Consider the following 19,907-nt stretch of genomic DNA (forward strand, 5'->3'; position numbering starts at 1 on the left):
CTGAGTGGGGTATTGTCGAAAGCCTTCGCCAGGTCTAGGTAGGCTGTATGGACTGCCTTTCCCTCGTCAATGGCCTTGGTGACTGTTTCGAAAAAGTCAACCAAGTTTAAAAGGCACGATCTGCCTTTGACAAAGCCAAACTGGGTTGGAGCCAAAGTCTGCAAATTCCCTATGTCTTTATTTATGAGATCCGTTATGATCCTCTCCATGGCTTTGCAGATAAGGCTTGTCAAGCTAATGGGACGGTAATTTCCAGGGTCGGTGGAGGCACCGCCTTTGTGGAGTGGGACCACAGTCACTGTGCGCCACTCCCTGGGTACGTATCCGGAGGTGAGACTAAGATTAAACAGCTGTCCTAACTGTGGGCTTAATTCCTCGTTGAGTTCATGGAGCACACAGCCGGGGATACCATCAGGTCCCATGGATGCTGTGTTCTTTGCCTTGGAGAGAGCAGTTCTCACCTGAGCGTTGTTTGGGGGGCTACAATCATTTGGTATAGATATCTCTCCTTTAGGCAGGGAGGGGGGGGGGAGTTTGCACTGAACCTGTCAGCCAGTATGTTGGCAATGTCTGTAGGATCAGTAATCTTCACATCATTTTGAACTAATTCTGAGCATATCTGGGAGTTTCCTCCTAGGTTTCTGACATAGCTAAAGAATGCCTTATGGTTGTCTTTAGAGTCCTTGGCTATTTCTTTCTCAAAATTAGCTTTGGATGATTTTATGAGAGCTCTTAGCTTTTTACTTATGGTGATCAGCGGTGTCTTACCTTTTAAGGATTTTGCTCTATCTTGTAGTAGCTTTCTCCTTTTGTTGTAGAGTTTGTTTATGGCTGGGGTCCACCAGACTGGACGCTTGCCTTTGGTACAAAGAGTCTTTGTTTAGCTTGGGATTGCCTGATCCATGCAGCCCTGCAGGTGCTGGTAGACAGACTAATATTGCACATACACATTTTAACATTTTTCAAACGGAACACTTGCATGAGATTTTAGTATTGCATAGGTACTTGGTTAAGACATTGCATTGATCCTTGCACAGAAAGAGACATTTGAGTATTTCACTGTGGATATTTGAGTATTTGCACTATGGTTAATTTATGAATTTGCAACATGTATTGCAATGAAAAGAGATTTTAGTGCATTGCTGCTGCTGCACTAGATGACCTATAAGTTACAGTCATGCCGAATATTGCACTAAGTATTAGATGAGACTGGTAACCTGGTTAATGCACAATTTGAGACAGTTTCTACTGACCCATTTTGACATTATGCAGTGCAGGGGTTACTAGACTTCAAACAGCCTGATGACATTAGGGAAGAAGCTGTTCCTGAATCTCGTAGTTCTGCAGTATATGCTTCAGAAGCACTTTCCAGATGATAGATGCAGGAATACTCTGTAAGCAGGGTGAGTGCAGTCTTTAATTATTCCTTCGGCCCTGCTGAGACATCTGGATAAGTAGAAGTCATGGATAGGTGGTAAGGTGGTCTTAATGGTCCTCTCTGCTGTCTTCACCACTCTCTGGAGGGATTTGCATTCAGAAGTAGAGCAGCTTCCATACCATACTATGCGGTTGTTCGTCTGGATGCTTTCTGCCATACCTCTGTTAAATGTTAATGTTAAAGTGTGTTAAATGTCCGGCCCCTCCTTCAAGTCTAAAGTGATTTCTGAACTAACATTGAACTAGGCAACCCTGCTACACATTTTCTTTCCAAAATCACAGAACAAGGGAATGAAGTTGCTGCAATTGCTCATTATGGGATGTGTGTACGTAGCTCAGTCAATGTTTAGCCAGAACCAGAGTACAAAACATCTTACCGTTTTTACCGTTTAAGTTAGAGAGAGAGAGGGCATATCAGTGCCAAAACAAGTTATTTTCATGTAATTAGTAGAGTGCAGTTGTTACTGCTATGGTTGTACTGGAAAACCATTGCAAGGACAAGTAAAGACGCAGTACCCCAGAGCTGCCGTCACTGGTGCAGTATTCTCAAGAATCTGCCAACCCAAAGCAGTTGAGAGACTGCTTTTTTTTTCTGGCATTTTGTCACCTGTCTGTTAGCTGATCATCATGTCTTAGCTCTGGCTGATCTGTAGATCTACAGGTAAAAACAAAACCACTGCACCAGATAAAGTCCAGACCAGGCTCCAAAAATATAATGCAAGAAATCCAAGCAGGCAAGCTGTCTAATGAAGTGTAGGAGTATACACGAAAATGCTTACATGTTTTTTACTAAATAAATCATTTGGTTTTATGCCGTGCTTGTCCTTTGCTTGCTTGGATTTCTTGAGCTGTAGATCTGTTCACTCCCTCCAGGTGAGTGCCTGTTTGAACATTTGTTGCCTGGGTAAGTGTTGATACATAAAAACATTTAACTGTTAGGCCGAGAATTTTTTTTTAACTTGGCATCTAAGGGCAGATGTGTAGCGGGTACTTATGAGGTGCACCTATGCGTGTATGTGAGTTGCACTGATACAACGTGCTCCCATCTTGGTAGCACCTTCAGTTCAATTATTGGACTCTAGCAAAGATTCTTGCACTGAGCATGTATATTGGCAACACGTGAAGAGAGAGGAGCAGGAAAACTCTTACCAAACCTTCTTTTCCCCTCACCAGCTTTGCCAGATACCCAAACTGCTAGTCAGCAGCAGTCACATTAGCAAAGATCAAGACAACAGAGGCATTCTTCCAGCTGCTGGAAAGTGACACAGAAGATGTCAGAAAGAAACTTTGTCAGGTTGCAAAACAAAGACAGATGAAGATAGTCCATCAGTCACCATTTGTAAGGGATGCCAACAACATCCTGCTCACCAGTCCACAGGATATCAAAGGCAAATGAAAGGAGTACTTCCAGTACCTTCTGAATGAAGAAAACCCTCAGAAGCTGTACTGTCCATATACAGCCTGTGAGGAATGAGTAAGAAGAGCCCACCATATATTGTCGATGAAGAATGAGTAAGAAGAGCCCACCATATATTGTCGATAAAGAATGAGTAAGAAGAGCCCACCATATATTGTCGATAAAGAATGAGTAAGAAGAGCCCACCATATATAGCCTTTGAGGAATGACTAAGAAGAGCCAGTACTAGAAGAAGTAATTACAGCACTAAGGGGAATGAAATCAGGCAAAGCAGCAGGCTGAGATGAGGTCACTGCAGATGTGATCAAGTTGTTGAGTGAATTATGGGAGAAATGGCTTCTGAGGGTATTCGTAACGGTATTTGTGTGTGTACGTAAAATCTATCCACACACACACACACACACACACACACACACACACACACACACACACACACACTCACTCACGTACATAACATGAGCGAGAGAGGCATATCCCGGATAACTGGAGAATAAGCACAGGAACAAAGGGGTCATTCACAACTCTAGACAGTGTAAAGGTAGCAAACTCCTGTCACACTGCATGAAGTGTCAGAGAAGGTTGACTAACAAATACACAAAGCAGAAGAAAGTAAGGTGGGAGATGAGCTGTTTGGATTTCTGACCAAAATGCAGCACAACCATACTGATGTTTACATTGCGAAAGGTAGTGGAGAAAAAGTTGAGGAAGGAATCCAGAATTAAGAGATCAAAGCTGGAATCAGAGGGGCTGCAGCCAACTGGCCAGAGTATTAGGGACATAAGAATGTCAAGGAATATGAAAAATAAGGTGTACAAAATAATGTGTGATTAGAACTACCGTTTGTTACAGAAATCTGGAGCGGTAAGGGCAGAGCAGTTGAGTAAGCTAGAGGTGATGGAGATGAGGTGCCTGAAATGGATGGTAGGATGTACACTGTGGGGCAGACAGAGAAATGATGATGCCAGTGCAAAAGCCAAATTAGGTCCAATTTCAAAAGAGGTCAAAGAGAACATATTACATTGGTTTGGCACATGTGCAGGAAAGCAGATGATCTGGTGTAGCAGATTTGAGAGAGACAGGAAGTTGATAGGAAATGAGGATGTCCAGCAGAGATTTGACGGATGGTACGAGAGAAGACCTGTGACACTCAAATATGACTATTTAAGTAGGTGGGAGAGTGGCAGTTGAATTGAGAGAGGTAGTGACAGTTGACATAACACCCTGACTTCATGTAGAAAAGGGGGGGGGCCTTGAGGAGGAAGAGAATTGCAGCAGTGACAACTGTAGCAGTAGGTGTTTGAATGTAGAGATCACTTCTTTAGTATGGACTCCTACCTACCTTTCTTCCCATTTTCCTTTTTATGTAGGTAATCTGTCTTACTGCATTGACAAAACTATACCTACGCTGTCTGTGGCAACACATTGTGCTTATTAGAAGTGTGCCCGTCTTTCCATATTAAGGATCACTTTCAAGAACTCTTGCCATGGAAAGCATATACTGTACTACTCTCAATCTTACAATGTACTGCATATAAACCGACTACCAGAAATGTTAGTCTGTCCTGTACATGCTGAAATGAGTCTGTAACTTACTTGTATATTGTCCTGAGAACAAGATGTTAAAATCTGATTATTGCATGTTGTAATGCAAACATGCCAGAAAAGTTTAACTTTGTCTACTACATGCCAAAATGAGTCTGTTCTGTCCTTGTATATAGTCCTGATAACAAGATGTTAATATCTGAATATTGCATGTTGAATTGTAGTAATAGATGTAATGAAATCCTCACTTGTACTGTAATATATGAGAAGCTTTTCTCCCTGGGCCTCCGCTGAAAAGGGACCTGTGTCCAGTCAGACTTTCCTGGTTAACAAATGTAAAATAAAAATAATAAATAAAATAAAAATGGCACAGGCAGCTGTTATTTTTATACCCAACATCCTACTTGCATTTCTAGAATATGGGAGACGACTGCCCTGTTATGGGGGCATCCAAAACTTGACTGGCAGCTAGCTGCTTGCATTTTAATTCTCATATGTAGTGAATGTTAATGCAGTGGTGGTCACTGTATTTGAATATCAACTTCTGTGATGAGTTATTGAACTGTATTTTTCATATGTACGAGTTTAAAAAAAAAAAAAGGGCAGTATGCACTGGAGTAGAAGTGAACATGGGCAGTATGCACTGGAGTAGAAGTGAAATGTCACTTTTTGGGTGGGGCAGGTGTTGGGACACTTATTTAATGTTTACGTTGATTGTTAGATTCATGCCTTCTAGAAAACCTACCCATTAAAATTGCTGAACTTAATATATAGCTGAGTTGTGTATTTGTCAGAAACACTTGGTGTGAATTAATTTTCTTCTTTTTTTCCTTTTTTTTTCTTAAGGGTTTTGGCTCTTTTAGTGGCTTCATTGCTTCAATGCTTGTTGCATACCTTGTCTCCAAGCACAAAATCAATAAGATGATGAGCGGTTACCAAATTCTGAGAAATGTCCTTCAGTTCTTGGGTAAGTACTTTCACAGGTTATTCACTTGCACTGTGTAGGAATAGGTGCATTTATATTTTTTTTCCTTTAAAGGTGGTAATACAAATAATTTCAGGGACACAAATCATGTCTATGTTTCAGCTCATATGTACACAGCAGAGCTGGCCATTTACAATTGAAAGATGTATATAAAATCAGCAGAAATCATTCCTTTTTTTCCCAAACACCTTTATTGAATAATCAACTTGTGATACAGGCAAATTTACATTCATATAAAAGTAATCAGACTATATTCACATAAACATTATACGTTTACATGTATTACTATATATCATATAACTTAAGCAAAATTACATAAATTATTCAATTCCTGTTTTTTTTTTTAAAGAAACATTTTTACTAAACCATCACTTACTGTGTATGTATATATATATATATATATATATATGTATATATATATATATATATATATATATATATATATATATATATATATATATATATGTATATATATATATATATGTGTGTGTGTACAGATATACATATTGTGATGCCCCTGCACTGGCCCAGTAATCAAGGAGCCTCAATCCTCAACACTAGCACCATTGAGGGACATACTCATTTGGAGGATGACGAGTGCGCACACAGTAAAATACAATTTCCCTTAAGATCACACACAGATCACAATCAGTATGGGGCTGGTTTCTTCCTCTTTCTCCAGATCCCCAATAAGTCTCCCCACTGGCACAACTATAGAGTTGAGTCCTTAGCCAGGGTTTCAAATCCTCCCAGAACTCTCTCTGTCCAGCCAGTGCTTCATATCCCTGCCCAAATAACTGACACACACACACACACACACACACACACACACACACACACACACACACACACACACACACACACACACACACACACACACACACACACACTCTTTGAGATTTGATTTATACACAAACACACACCTGGGAAAGGCTGGCACAGGTATACTAGCTATGCCCCCTTCTGCCCGGACCATAAGGTAGTTAGCACTGCCACCAGAACCCCTTATCAGCTACTTTAAGGCCCTTCCCAAAGGGTGACAAATCTTGGTGTGTAATGTTACTGTTATCCAAATGGTAAGTGTGACCAATACTTTCAAGGCTGTTTAGGAGTGAGCTGTACAGTGTCACCAAATGCATATGCAAGTGCTCTAAGAGCTTAAATATCTATAAACAAACCAGGCACAACTAAAAGGTTTAAATATATTTAATAATAAATAATAAAAGTACAAGGCAATACTTAGTAACTCAGCACAGTGACTAGAGAGTTCAGACTCACAGGAAATATTTTAAAACAACATTGCAAGACAGTCTCAAATAAATACAGAAAACATCTAAACTAATCTTTATTATATTCCTAACTATCTCTAAAAGATACTATGCCTAAATCTTACAGAGCAGGGCAAATACAGATTGAGAAGTGCTGAATGGATGTTTTCAGATCTAAGATGAGATACAAAATGCACAGTCTCTGAGAGTTCCCAAATTAATATCAAAACGTTACTGCTGGGTCAGCTGGATGACGTCACTATTTGTCACCTGCCTTCAGTTCCCAGGCTAACAGATACCAACAGAATTTAACATTTCTTTGTGAAAAATACTTCTGTCTCAGATATGCAGCTACTAGGAAGTCACAGAGCAATAGCAACAACTTGCATTCCAAACCTAGCAATTATTTCTGTTTCAAGACAATAGAACGAAACCTCTAGCTGTAGACAGCTTGTCCTCTTCAGTGAAACTGAGAGATAAACACAATTGTAAAACAATTTACTTATTTTCATAGAGTTTGCAAGTTAACTCTGTTCTTTTCCAGTAGGATACACTGTGGTTACATTCTTGAAGCTCAGTACAGAACATACAGTTCAACACACACACTTCTGCACCAGTAGTTTAATATACACCTAACTTATAGTTCTGTTACATTTGTAAGACAAGCATATGAATCATATTAATATTCACAGTTGACGTATGATTATTTACAAAATTCAATCGTATTAATATTTTCAAGTGACATATAATTATTTACAAAATTCCACTTAGCTGGGCTGGCAGCATTTATATATATATGTATACCTATATATATATATATATATATATATATATATATATATATATATATATATATATATACGTATACATACACACACACACACACACATATACACACACATTTATATAAATGAGAATAAACCACACAGACACAATCCTAGTTGCAAGCATTTTACATCACAAACCATAATGACACACTCCCAGTTGCAACCTTATACATCGCTTATAATCTACCCAATCTTTCCTACTCAGACATTGCATGGCTCGTTTAAGTCCTGCCCCCCTTTTAAACCTCATTCCTCCCTTGTATGTATTGTTCCCACAATTCCCATTTTTTCCTTTTTTTTCTTTGTGTAGTTTGCTCCTATCCTTTTCTAAAGATCTTAATTCCAGTTGTTTTGTCTCTTCTACTAAATTCAATACTTCCAGTGTAGCTGATTTAGATTTTCATTTCCATTTTCTAATAACTGCTGTTTTGGCAGCCACCATTATTAGACACATTAAGGCCTTGTCATGTTTAGGCAATTCCGATTCTGTATCACATCTCAGGAAAAAACATCTCCCTCATCAGACCAAGCACCTGACAGTGCATTCCGCAAGGAATCCTTAAAATCTGCCAACTCACCGCACTCCCAGAAAATGTTGCCAGTTACATCTTTCTTCCCTTTCACACTTCCAACATTTGCTGTCTGCCTGAGGAAAAATTCTCTGGAGTCTGCTTGGGTTATAAAAAATATCTATGTAAACATTTCCAGGCAAAAGTCCTAAAGCTTCTAGAGCTTTGTTGCATGTTTGGGAGACATACATATACCCTGCCATTGTTTCTTTGTGAATTGCTTGTCCAGTCTCTCTTCCTAATCCTTTCTAACCACCTCTGATTGATTCTTATAGTTATCATGCAATATTTTATATATTCTGTTAATTATTCCTTTTGTGATGGCAGGTTCTGTTCTAGATTCTATTAAAAACTCTACCAGTGCTGATCTTTCATTTAGAACTCCCCTATTTCTTTCTCTTTGCCTATATCCTAATATCAGTCCATGATAGGGAAGGCAATCTCTAACCTGCAGTTCAGATAAATTCTTGGCATCTTCCCCTCTCCCAATACCTTGGTTCCTTTGCCAGTTTTCTCTGATAAATTCCAGACCCCTCTTGCTGATTGTCTGTATCCCTAATTGCAGTCATCCCTATCAGCAGAATCTCCTTTTTCCATTCTCGTGTTGGTTTAATTAGTATACTTTCTGCTGCTTTATGGATATAATATTCCGTATGATTATTATTCACCCTAAAGGCCTGCATCCAAAATCCGGTTTCTCCTTGTTTCTTGAGCTTCCCCTTTGTTTCATCATCATCCCTTTCCACTTTGAATTATAGATGTTATGTAGTCCAATCTCGCCTACATTCTTACCCGTGGGTTCGGAGCCGAACCTCGGCTTCGACTCGGCCATACTCTAGCTCAAAGTCTTACAATTGGCTGGGCTAAGAAGGTATCCCATGCTGCACTGCTCCCTTTCCCCAGATCTCGTTTGCCGCTCGTGTAGCTCGGATGTGGTCTCGCTCTTGGCTGTGGCCAAGTACTTTTTTGTCTTTATTGACAGTTTTCGCTTCAAAAACAAAAAGCTATTTTCATAGCTGTGTGTGTGTTCTTGGTTAAAAAAAAAAAAAAAAAAAAAATGTTGTTTCTGGTATTATTGTCTTTTGTGATGTCTCGCTAACTGTTTCCCCTACGGGCTAGGCCCGTTTCAGTCAGAGGACCTAGTCAATACTTCCTCCTCCCATCGAATCTCAGCTTTTGGAGCCGGAGTGGTCGACGCCGTCAGATGTCCCTAGGTCTGCTCCAATGGCCCATCCTAGCTTATAAGCTCCGGCTTCAGCTCCAACCACGTTGGCTCCATCCACGGGGTCCAGGACTCAGGGTTCTTCGGTCGGACCCGAGGGGGAGGCCTCGGGTCACTTTTCGGCTCCTAGCCTCCCTCTCGGTGCTTCAGCTCGGGGAAGCCTGACCCCTGCCGTCGGCTTCGGACCCTGTCCCTTCTGCTCCGAGGTCTTCCACAGCTGGTCGATCTTCGGAGCTGGGGGGACCAGCTTTCGAGGCCATGCGGAGTGCACTGGCCAGGTCCTCAGCAACATCATTTGGCGCTGACACACTGTCCCCTCCAGCTCCGGTGCGGGTTTCTAATCGCACTCTATCTTTCGACAGCAGAGACCCAGGGCCACAGGATACCCCCATGAGTGGTCCCCTTATTTCTGAGGGCCCCTCAGTGTTTTTGCCTGAGGAGCCACCCAGAAAAAGAATGTGCAAGAGGAAGCACATTGACTCCCAAGATGAGTCTCTCACGTCAGACGCCGACCTCGAGGAATCTGAGGGGTCCCCCAAGTCATCCTCTGAGGATGTCTCTTTCTCTGACATCCTGGAAATTTTGAAGCAGAGGGGTGACTGGCCCTCCAAAGCTTCCTTTGAGGAGGAGGCGGTGTTCCTGAAGGCCTTCGGGGCTCAGCCCTCCGCCTCCTGGGTGTCTCCACCCTTCGAGCTTTTAGATCTGGTTTGTCAAAGGGTGTGGGAAACCCCTGACTCTGTGGAACTGTCCCCAGGAGACTCAACAAATTCTTGTCCGCCCCCTCTGACAAAGAGTTTCTGTCCAAGGGAGTTCCTGTAGATGCCATGGTGGAGGAAGCGGCCACCAAGAAGGAACTGGCTGAGACTTCGTCTACCGTCCATCCTCCTAATAAGGAATCTAGGACCATGGACCAGTACGGGAAGTGTTTGTTTTCTTCAGTAGCCTTTACACTGCAGTCAATGAATTAGTTATCTCATTTTACACGGCTCCAAAGAGATGATCTGAAAGAGCTTGGAGATACTCTACAGGTAACGTGTCTGATGCAGTGGCTCAGAAGGTCAACGCTCAGATGTCTACCCTCAACTCTATTGCTAACTCCTCCATGAGGCTGATCTCTTATGCAGCCGAAGGAGCAGGTAGGACAGTGAGTTTGGGAGTTGCTCTTAGGAGACACTCTTGTATGCACCTCTGTAATTTCGTGGAGGCCTTCAAGTCTACGTTCACCAGCGCCCTGTTTGATGGTTCCTCCTTATTCGGAATCAAGGTGAAGGAAACTCTCACTAGGTGCGAGCAAGAGGGAAAAACTCTGTCTGCTGTGGGAGTCCGTTTTTGTCTACCCTCTAGGCCTTATCCCAAGACCCAGAGGGATGGGAAGATGTGGTTCAAAAAATCGCAGAGATGTTTTCATGATGCACAAGGTGAGTCCCCTTCCAGTGGCAGGGGAGGGGGTGGTAATTCTGGTAGATGATGCTCTAGGGGCAGAGGAGGCCCGCGTAACCAGGGAGACCGTGATTCCTTTCATGGTTTTCCCTATTAGCGCTCCTGATGGGAGGCCCGACTGTGCATTTCCAGAGCCAGTCGGGGGTTGCATTTCACTATACCCAAAGGCCTGGCAAAGTGTAACTCAGGACAAATGGGTGTTAAAAATAATTTCCGGAGGGTATGACATTCCCTTCTCATCAGCCCCCCCCCTACCCCCCCGATCAGAAAAATTCCAGATGTTCCACCCAATCAAAGGGATTTCGCAGCTTCAGTGGTTTTAAAGCTGCTAGAAAAAAGAGCCATCCAGCCTGTCCCCTCAGACCAGATCGGATTAGGGACTTACTCCAGATTCTTTTTGGTGACTAAAAGAACAGGAGACCTGAGACCCATTTTGGATCTCAGCAGATTGAACACCCATGTAAAGAAGTCCATGTTCCGAATGGTGACGTTGCAATCTATTCTCCCATTGTTGGGAAAAGAAGTGTTGATGTGCTCCATCGACCTCAAGGATGCTTACTACCATATAAAAATGGACAGGGCACCCAGAAGTCATTTACGCTTCTGGCTGGAAGCCAGTCATTTTCAATTTCGCACCCTGCCCTTTGGTCTCACCACAGCACCCAGGGTGTTCACCAAATGCATGACAGTGGTAACGGCTCACTTGAGATGTCAGGGATTCCAAGTGTTTCCGTACCTGGACGACTGGCTCCTTTCTGCCACCACCAGGCATCTACTCCTGCAAACCAGACGCCACGATCAGTCTGTGTTAACAATTAGGCATAACTCTAAATTGAGAAAAGTCTGCCTTGTTGACTTTGCAGCGTGTCACCTTTATAGGCGCCGAGTTAGACACAGTGCTCATGAGGGACTTCTTACCAAGAGAAAGGATTCAAAATTTACAACAGCAGGTGTACGCGTTACTCCCTTTGAGAAGAGTGAAGGTAAGATTGATCCTCAAATTGTTGGGGACGATGGCTGCTACAGTTATGCTAGTTCCTTTAGCAAGGCTACACATGAGGCTCCTTCAATGGCTACTCTTCGTTCAGTGGTCTGTGCAACATCCTCCTTTTTCTCATGTCATAATAATCACAGACAGGTGCAAGCAGGATCTGCACTAGTGGCTTCACACCAGCAACCTCGATGCGGGAAAACCCTTTGTTCCATCCCCTCCGGTTGCCACAGTGACCACGGACACCTCCCAGATAGGGTGGGGGGGGCATTATATAGGCAGGACAGTCCAAGGCACGTGGCAGGAACACGAGATGCATCTGCATATCAATATCCTGGTGATGAGAGCAGTGCTACTAGCGTTGCAAGCACTTCAGAGCTTTCTTCCTCTTAGGACAATTGCGATCCACACAGACAATATGTCTGTGTTTTGGTATCTAAACAAACATGGAGGAACCAAGTCGTATCCCCTTTACAGAAAGGCCATGCGAGTGTGGTAGTGGGCAGTGGCTTCCCAATGTTTTCTTGTAGCAACACACATTCCGGGGAAGTCCAATGTGATTGCTGACAGGTTGAGCAGAGCGATTCTGATGCCTCACGAGTGGTCCCTGAACAATCAGGTTGTGGAGCAGATTTTCCGCAGGTGGGGTCAGCTTTGCTGCGACCTATTTGCCAGCCCCCTCAATACCAAATGCAGCAGCTACTTCACCCTTATCCCCCCTCAGGTGGAATCACCCAGGGACGCTCTAGTTCACGAATGGCCCTCCAGTCTACTGTATGCCTTCCCTCCTGTTCCTCTGCTGACAAAGGTTATTCAGAAAGTGCAATCTTTGGGAAGCAAAATGATTCTGATTGCTCCACACTGGCCTCGTCAAATTTGGTTCCCCTTCCTCCATCCTTACCTAGTGGATGCCCCTGGATTCTGGACCCTCAACCAGATTTGCTGACTCGTATGTCAGGGCAGCTCCATCTCTCTCTTCAGACCCTCCGGCTGACAGCCTGGCTCCTCCACTTCCATCATTAGTCAGGCTTCATCATTTTTCACCGGAAGTGGTTCATATTCTGTCTTCCCATAAGCCTTCCACCAGAAAAATCTGTTCCAGCAAATGGAAGAGATTTTCCATCTGGGCGCATGCAAGACAAATTGATCCTTATACAGCCCCAATTTCGTCAGTTCTGGAGTTCCTCTCCATGCTTTTCAACCAAGGATCAGCGGGCGCAACTATTAAAGTCCAGTTGGTGTCTATTTCCACTTTTCATGTCACTGATGAGCCTAGTCTCATGGCACACAGACTTTGTAAGGCATTCCTGAAAGGCACTATGCTGCTTCGTCCTCCAGTTTTTGAACCAGTTATGCCTTGGGACTTAAATTTTGTTCTACAATATTTCACTTCACCCCCCCTTCGAGCATGCAGCCACTTGTGATTTAAAATATTTGACTTGGAAAACAATCTTTTTAGTAGCCATCACTTCAGCCAGACATGTTTCGGAGCTTCAAGCTTGATCAGTTAGACCAACTTACTTGATTTTTCATAAGGACAGGGGTTTTCTCAGACCTAACCCTTCCTTCCTACCGAAAGTGGCTTCCTTCAGTAATCTAAACCAATCCATTGAACTGCCTGTAGTCTTTCCAGAGTTCTCGAACAAGGCAGAATTTAGATTTCATCAGCTGGATGTGCACAGACAATTACGATTCTATTTACATAAAACGAAGGATCTCAGAAAATAGGATCAGTTGTTTGTCTCATTTTCAGAAAACAGGATTGGGTCTCCTGTTTCCAAAGTCACTTTGTCTAGATGGATTTCCAGTTATATTTCATTCATTTATGCTTTAGGTGGCAAGGATTTACCATTTCGAGTGAAGGCTCATTCTACCCGATCTGTGTCTACTTCTACAGCTTTTCAGGCCAGGTTGTCTATGGATGATATTTGTGCTGCGGCTACATGGGCATCTCCTCACATCTTTGTTACTCGCTACAAGTTAGATTTGGTGTCCAGAGGCAGGTCTTCCTTTGGTTCCACAGTGCTCAGGAGTATTTTCCACTGAGCCTTCCAGGATTCAGGTGCTGGGGACACTGTCCCACAGGTAAGAATGTAGGAGAAATTGAACTACATAACATCAAGAAGTTATGTACTCACCATAACGTTCAATGTATGTAGTCCATCTCGCCTCACATTCTTACTTACCCCCCCAACCCCATCCTGGAGGATCTAGGGTTTAGGTATGGTTTCAAATTCCTTTCTGGTTAGTATGTTCTTCCTTCTCTATATGTTGTGTGTGGAGGAGTGAATGATTAGCTCGCAGCAAACAAGATCTGGGGAAAGGAAGCAGTGCATGGGATACCTTCTTAGCCCAGTCAATTGAAAGACTTCGAGCTAGAGTATGGCCGAGTCAGAGCCGAGGTGTGGCTCCGAGCCCTCTGGTAAGAATGTGAGGCGAGATGGCCTACATACATCGAACATTATGGTGAGTAATAACTTCTTGTTTTCTGCTTGTGCTGTGTGTAGGAGTCGTATCTGTGTAGCTCTGAAATACCCCTTCAAATTGGGCAATCCCAGTCTGCCCTGTTCTAGAAGAATCAGGTTATCCCACTTGATGCTTGCCATCTTCCCCTCCCAGATAAAGTCCTTCACCTCTTTATTAATTGCTAAAACAACTCCACAACTTCTCCTTTGGTTGATAAAAATATGCCTGACCTATGTATAAGACTAAAGGGATTAAAAACATTTTAACTGCTTGTATCTTACTATCCATATCCATATAACAAAGCTTCAGTTTTCTGAGTTTTTGTATTATCTTTTGTTTAGTCTCTTCCCACATATCCTTAGCTACCACACTAGAAGCATTTTCATCCATATTCCTAAATACTTAATTTTATCATGTCCCCGTAAATATGGGTATTTAACCAGTTCAGGTGTGGGTACATAATTTACTGCTATTGCCTCTGTTTTAGTTTCTTTAATTTTGTATCCTGAAAAAGATCTGAAATTGTCTCAAAATGTTACACAACACTGTAATGTCTTTTTCTGGTTTTGTCAGGTATAAAATATTGTCTGCAAATAAAGCCAGCTTTTTTGACTACCATACCAATAATGTCCATGAATTTCTGAGTTGCTAATTTTCTTTGCCAGTGGTTCTAAATATAATGCAATTAAAGGGGCAAGAGGACACCCCTGCTTGGTACCTCTGCTCAAGTAGAAATTATCAGAGAGGACCCCACCCACTTTTTTTTTGCCTCTAATCCCTCATATCTACCTAGCCCTAATTCTAACATACTTTCTGCACTAAAATCCCCCACCTTAAAAGATGGTGATATCTACCCTAACCCAAGCCCTTCTAATCTCTCTACTGTACCAATTCTTTGTACCTCTCCCAACACCCTGACTACCCAGACCAGTCTCTAACTCCTTACAAATAAGTCATCTCAGTATCCGCAGTATTAAGAACAAAGTTGCCCATCTCCATGCCCTTCTTGATATTCATTCTTTCGACGTCCTCTGTCTTACAGAAACCTGGTTAAAACCCACAACAAAGGATAATGAAATAATTCCCCCAGGGTACAATATACTGAGACATGACAGAGTAAAACACAAGGGGGTAGGAGTAGCCCTACTGTATAGAAATGAACTACACATCTCCTCTGTACCTTATAACCTACCTCAAGATAGTAAAGTTGAACTCTTAATCTCTAGATTTCAACTCAACCCTAGCAAAGCAATATACATAATCTGTATCTACCTACCCCCAGGTAATAACATTACTACGACAGAGGATGCCCTATGCTGGATATCTACTACTTTCCCACAAGAAACTATTATTCTAGGCGATTTCAATACTGACTGGAATAGTAGCAATACATATAATCCTTCTCATATTAATTTGCATGGCTTTAACCAGACAATCACCACCACTACTAGAATTAACAAACCAAACAAAAAAGAAGCTATCCTAGACTGGATTCTAATCAATAAACAAGAACATACTTATAAAGTAGGAACCTTGCCTGATGATGTAAGTGATCACATACTTACTTACATCATAAGACAAAAAAATGACATTACCACCCCCCCCCCCCAATTATAGGATTTTCCGAACCAACAAATACTTTAACCCTGTATTATTTCTAACAGAACTTAGTGCCTGTGACTGGAACCCTCTACAAACTCTCCCTTTTGAAGAGGCTATTATATATTTCAATAACAAATTCTTAACAATCCTCGACAGGCATGCACCTAAACGATCTATTTGAATAAAGTCCAAACCTGCCCTCTGTCTCTCAAAAGATACTAGACAAAAGATATTACTTAGAAATAAATCCTGGGCAAAGTGGAGAGCAACCAGAAATACCTCTGAACGACAAACCTTTAGACAGATGAGAAATGCTACAAAAAAAGCAATACTCTCTGACAAAAAAATACTGTTGTAAATTGCAGCAAATTCACCACAATAATCCACAAAAATTCTGGTCAAGCTTAAATAACCTCCTTCGTCCTGGCCACTCTAGCACTCCTTCCCCTCTAGGGTCAGAAAACAGTACCTCCCATCAAACTGCCAATGCCTTTAATACCTTTTTCACAGACACCATACAATCTCTAGCTAGTCAGCTAGCCTCAGACAACTTGGATCTATCTAACTCCCCACCTGATACTCTGCCAACTGTCCAACTACAACCCATCTCTACCTCTTACATCCAAAAACTTATCCACAAATTTAAGCCATGTACCCCCTCTGCCGATGAGTTACTATCTGAATACCTTCAACAAGCAGCTAAGGTAGTTGCCTGTCCTAGATCCATCCTGGTAATTGAAGGAACCATTCCAGATCTCTGGAAAATCTCACACATTATCCCTGTACATAAAGGAGTAACTCTAACGACTATTCTAACTACAGGCTTATAGCTCTCCTTTCACCATTAGCAAAGATTATGGAAAAATGTATCCATCATCAGCTAATGGACTACTTAACTCAACATAACATTTTTGAAAACTGGCAGCATGGTTTCAGGCCTTTTCATAGTACCACCTCAGCTCTCCTATCCTTCACCAACTCCGTTAACAACAACTGTGATAACAACACTCTCTCATCAGCACTCTTTATCAACCTGTCAAAAGCCTTTGACATGGTTAACCACCCCCTACTCATAAATACTTTGTCATCCCTCTCTCTAGATGCCAGAACAATTCTCTGGCTGAAGTCCTACCTTAGTAATAGACAACAGGCAGTTCTTTGGGAGAATCAGCTATCATCTCACCTGCCAGTCTCCCTTGGAGTCCCTCAAGGCTCTATTCTGGGTCCTCTTCTTTTCTCTTTATTCATCAATGACCTTCATGTAGCTGTCCCTCAAGCCATCTGTGTACAATATGCTGATGATTGTACGATCATATGCTCTGACAACTCTGTATCTGAACTTCAATCTTTAACCCAGACAGCTTTCAACACAGTAGAGTCATGGTTCTTGAAACGGTGCCTTCTTTTGAACACCTAAAAGACCAAGCTACTACTGTTTACACCAAACAGTAAGTCCTACCCCATAGATTTCTCCATCCGATCTAATAACGGCACCCTTATATCCCCCGACTCTACCACCAAACTGTTAGGAATCACAATTGATAATAACTTCACCTTTGATAATCACATTAATAACACCATTAAATCTGTAAATAAAAAACTGGGCACCCTATATAGGATGAAAGCCTTCTTAACTCCAACAGCCAGCACTGCTATTGCACACTCCCATCTTATTTCAACTATTCTTTATGCTGCACCCATTTACATAAATCTAAAAAAAAATAATCCTACTAAACTAGCTAACTCCTACAATAGTATTGCTAGATTTGCCACTGGAAACCCATATAGAACTCACCACTGTCTTAATCTTCATCAGCTAGACTGGCTCGAACTAAAAAACATTCTGATACTTTCCCAACTTACCATTGTCCATAGGATTTTCTGCCAACCCAGCAACACACTGATACTGAACAACCTTATAGCACCCTATAGAAATCTTAATTCCTTACGCTTTTCCAACAAACTTCTAGCTAGCACCACCGAGTCTGATAACTTTACTTGGGACTCCTTGTTCTCCAATACCACTGGAAAACAATGGAACCTCTTGTCGTCTGACCTAACCTCACTACCCTCCCTGCCACTCTTTAAACAAAGTCTCAAGAAACACCTTAAAACTCACTAGCTATGCCCTTGCTGTTACCCAGACTAATCTTGATTCTTCTGCTGCTGTCTCTAGACTTCCGACTTTCTTACAGTCTTTGTTGTCTACCCCTCTGAAGTAGCAGCACCCATAAGCAATCTGAACTACTTAGGTTATGTATGTATACTTGAATGCAGCATTCTTGCCTCTCTTTATACTTCATCCTTTTTCTACTACTACTGCTTACCCCCTTGGAAGTAGTAACTGACTGGAGTAAACTAGAATAACCAATGATATGAATGTATCTTAACAATGTATTGGTAATTGCCTTAGATATTCATACTGTAAAAATGATTTGTAGGTGTATTATGTTTCATGTAATTTGTTTCATAGTTTTACCCATTATTCAAATTGTAATACGAGGTGGCCTAATGATTAAGGTGTTTGCCTTACAAACACATGGTGCAGGGTTTGAGTCTCACAAGGGATAATTGGCTAGGCTTAAAATGCCTCACAAGGGCAGTTAGCCTAGTACTAATCTATGAACCTATCTATGAACCTATGAACCTAATACTTTTTCTTGTACATTGTAAAACTTTTTGTTGTTTATAAGTGGAGCTTTTCTCCCTGGGCCTCTACTGAAAATGGAAATATATCCAGCTGGACCAGCCCGGTCAACAAATGTAAAATAAATAACAAATATAGCCTCCTACTCAACTTAATAATTTTATCAGGAAATGCAAATGCTTCCACTGCCCTGCTCATAAAATCCCAGCTTACTATGTCAAATGCTTTCTCTGCATCAAGACCCACCAACAACAATGGTATTTTCTTACATTCTGCTTCCCTCTGGATCATCACTGTTCTCTTAATGTTGTCAAATGTTTGTCTCCCCACCACAAGACCACATTGATCCATATTTATCAATTTTGGCATTACTTTTGCCATTCTTTTAGCCATTATAGACATGAACACTTTATAAACATGGTTTAGTATTGAAACTGGTCTGTATGAAGCTGGATCTGATGGATATTCACCCTTTTAGGTATTACAGCTACCATTGCTTTCTTCCAGGATGGTGGTATTTCTGCTTAATATACTGTTAAACAAAACCTTCCAGATCTTTATTAAATTTTTCCTCTTAATTTCCAAACTTCCACAGAAATATCTATTCCTGGGGACTTTCCTGTAAATTTGTTGTACAGCACAATTTTTACCTCATCTCCTCTTATCCTAATTATTAGTAATTGGGCATCATCTACCTCGATCCTTGGCATATTTAATTCTTTCATAAACTTTTCCATTTGTATCTTTTCTTGATTTCCATATTTCTCTGCTTTATAAAGACTCTCATAGAATTTCCAAAATATTTCTAATACCTCTACAGGATCTCTTGTTACCTTCCTTATTATAGGCTCCCTAAGTTTGCTGACAGCCCTTTCTTCTTTCTGTTGCCTGAGTCATTGTGGTAAAAGTTTTGTACACTAGTGTTACCAAAAAACAGTTGCTTAACAACAATGTTACTAAGCTTGTTCTGTGAGATTACCCCTATTCTGCAGTACTTAAACATTCTCGTTACTTCTTAACCATACCTCCCTTTCTTTTATTTCCACCCTATCTTTAAACTCCACCTTAATTTTATCCCACTCCCTAGCTATATTTTCAGAAGAAATTTCTGTCCTCTCTAACAGCTCCTGAATAATCTTCACTGTCTATTCCTTAAATTCATCCCTTTTCAACGGGTAGATAGGAAAGAGCCACTGTCTCGTATTTATTTCATTACACTGTGTTTTTATTTTACCCATTGTTGACGCATGGTCTGAAATAGTTATTGGGTGAGTATCAAGACCTCCAATTAAATGCACATGTTCCTGTGAAATGTAAGTTCTGTCTAGCCCAACCCAGTTTTTACATCTTGGGGAATAATATGTAAATTCACACTCCAACTCCTATTACTGAATTCACATCTTCCATGCCAAATATTTTTATAAGTTTCTTTAAAAATCTACCCTCCTTTGTTATATTTTCCGTTCTGGGCCCCCCAGACACATCTTCACTGCT

The 19,907-nt window shown here is 41.5% G+C and overlaps 1 protein-coding gene across 2 annotated transcripts in view; it reads left to right on the forward strand.

Annotated features, from left to right (window-relative positions):
• The window catches only part of NOL6 (nucleolar protein 6), a 1,772,660-nt gene that overhangs the window by 324,632 nt on the left and 1,428,121 nt on the right, over positions 1–19,907 (forward strand). For both annotated transcript variants that reach the window (XM_044078098.1, XM_044078107.1), the window contains exon 8: positions 5,243–5,363. In XM_044078098.1, coding sequence (XP_043934033.1) covers positions 5,243–5,363 — 121 coding nt within the window. The remainder of the gene's footprint in view (positions 1–5,242; positions 5,364–19,907) is intronic.

The sequence above is a fragment of the Protopterus annectens genome, chromosome 1.part1 (assembly GCF_019279795.1).
Source record: "Protopterus annectens isolate FY-2018-M chromosome 1.part1, PAN1.0, whole genome shotgun sequence".
Lineage (NCBI taxonomy): Eukaryota > Metazoa > Chordata > Ceratodontiformes > Protopteridae > Protopterus > Protopterus annectens.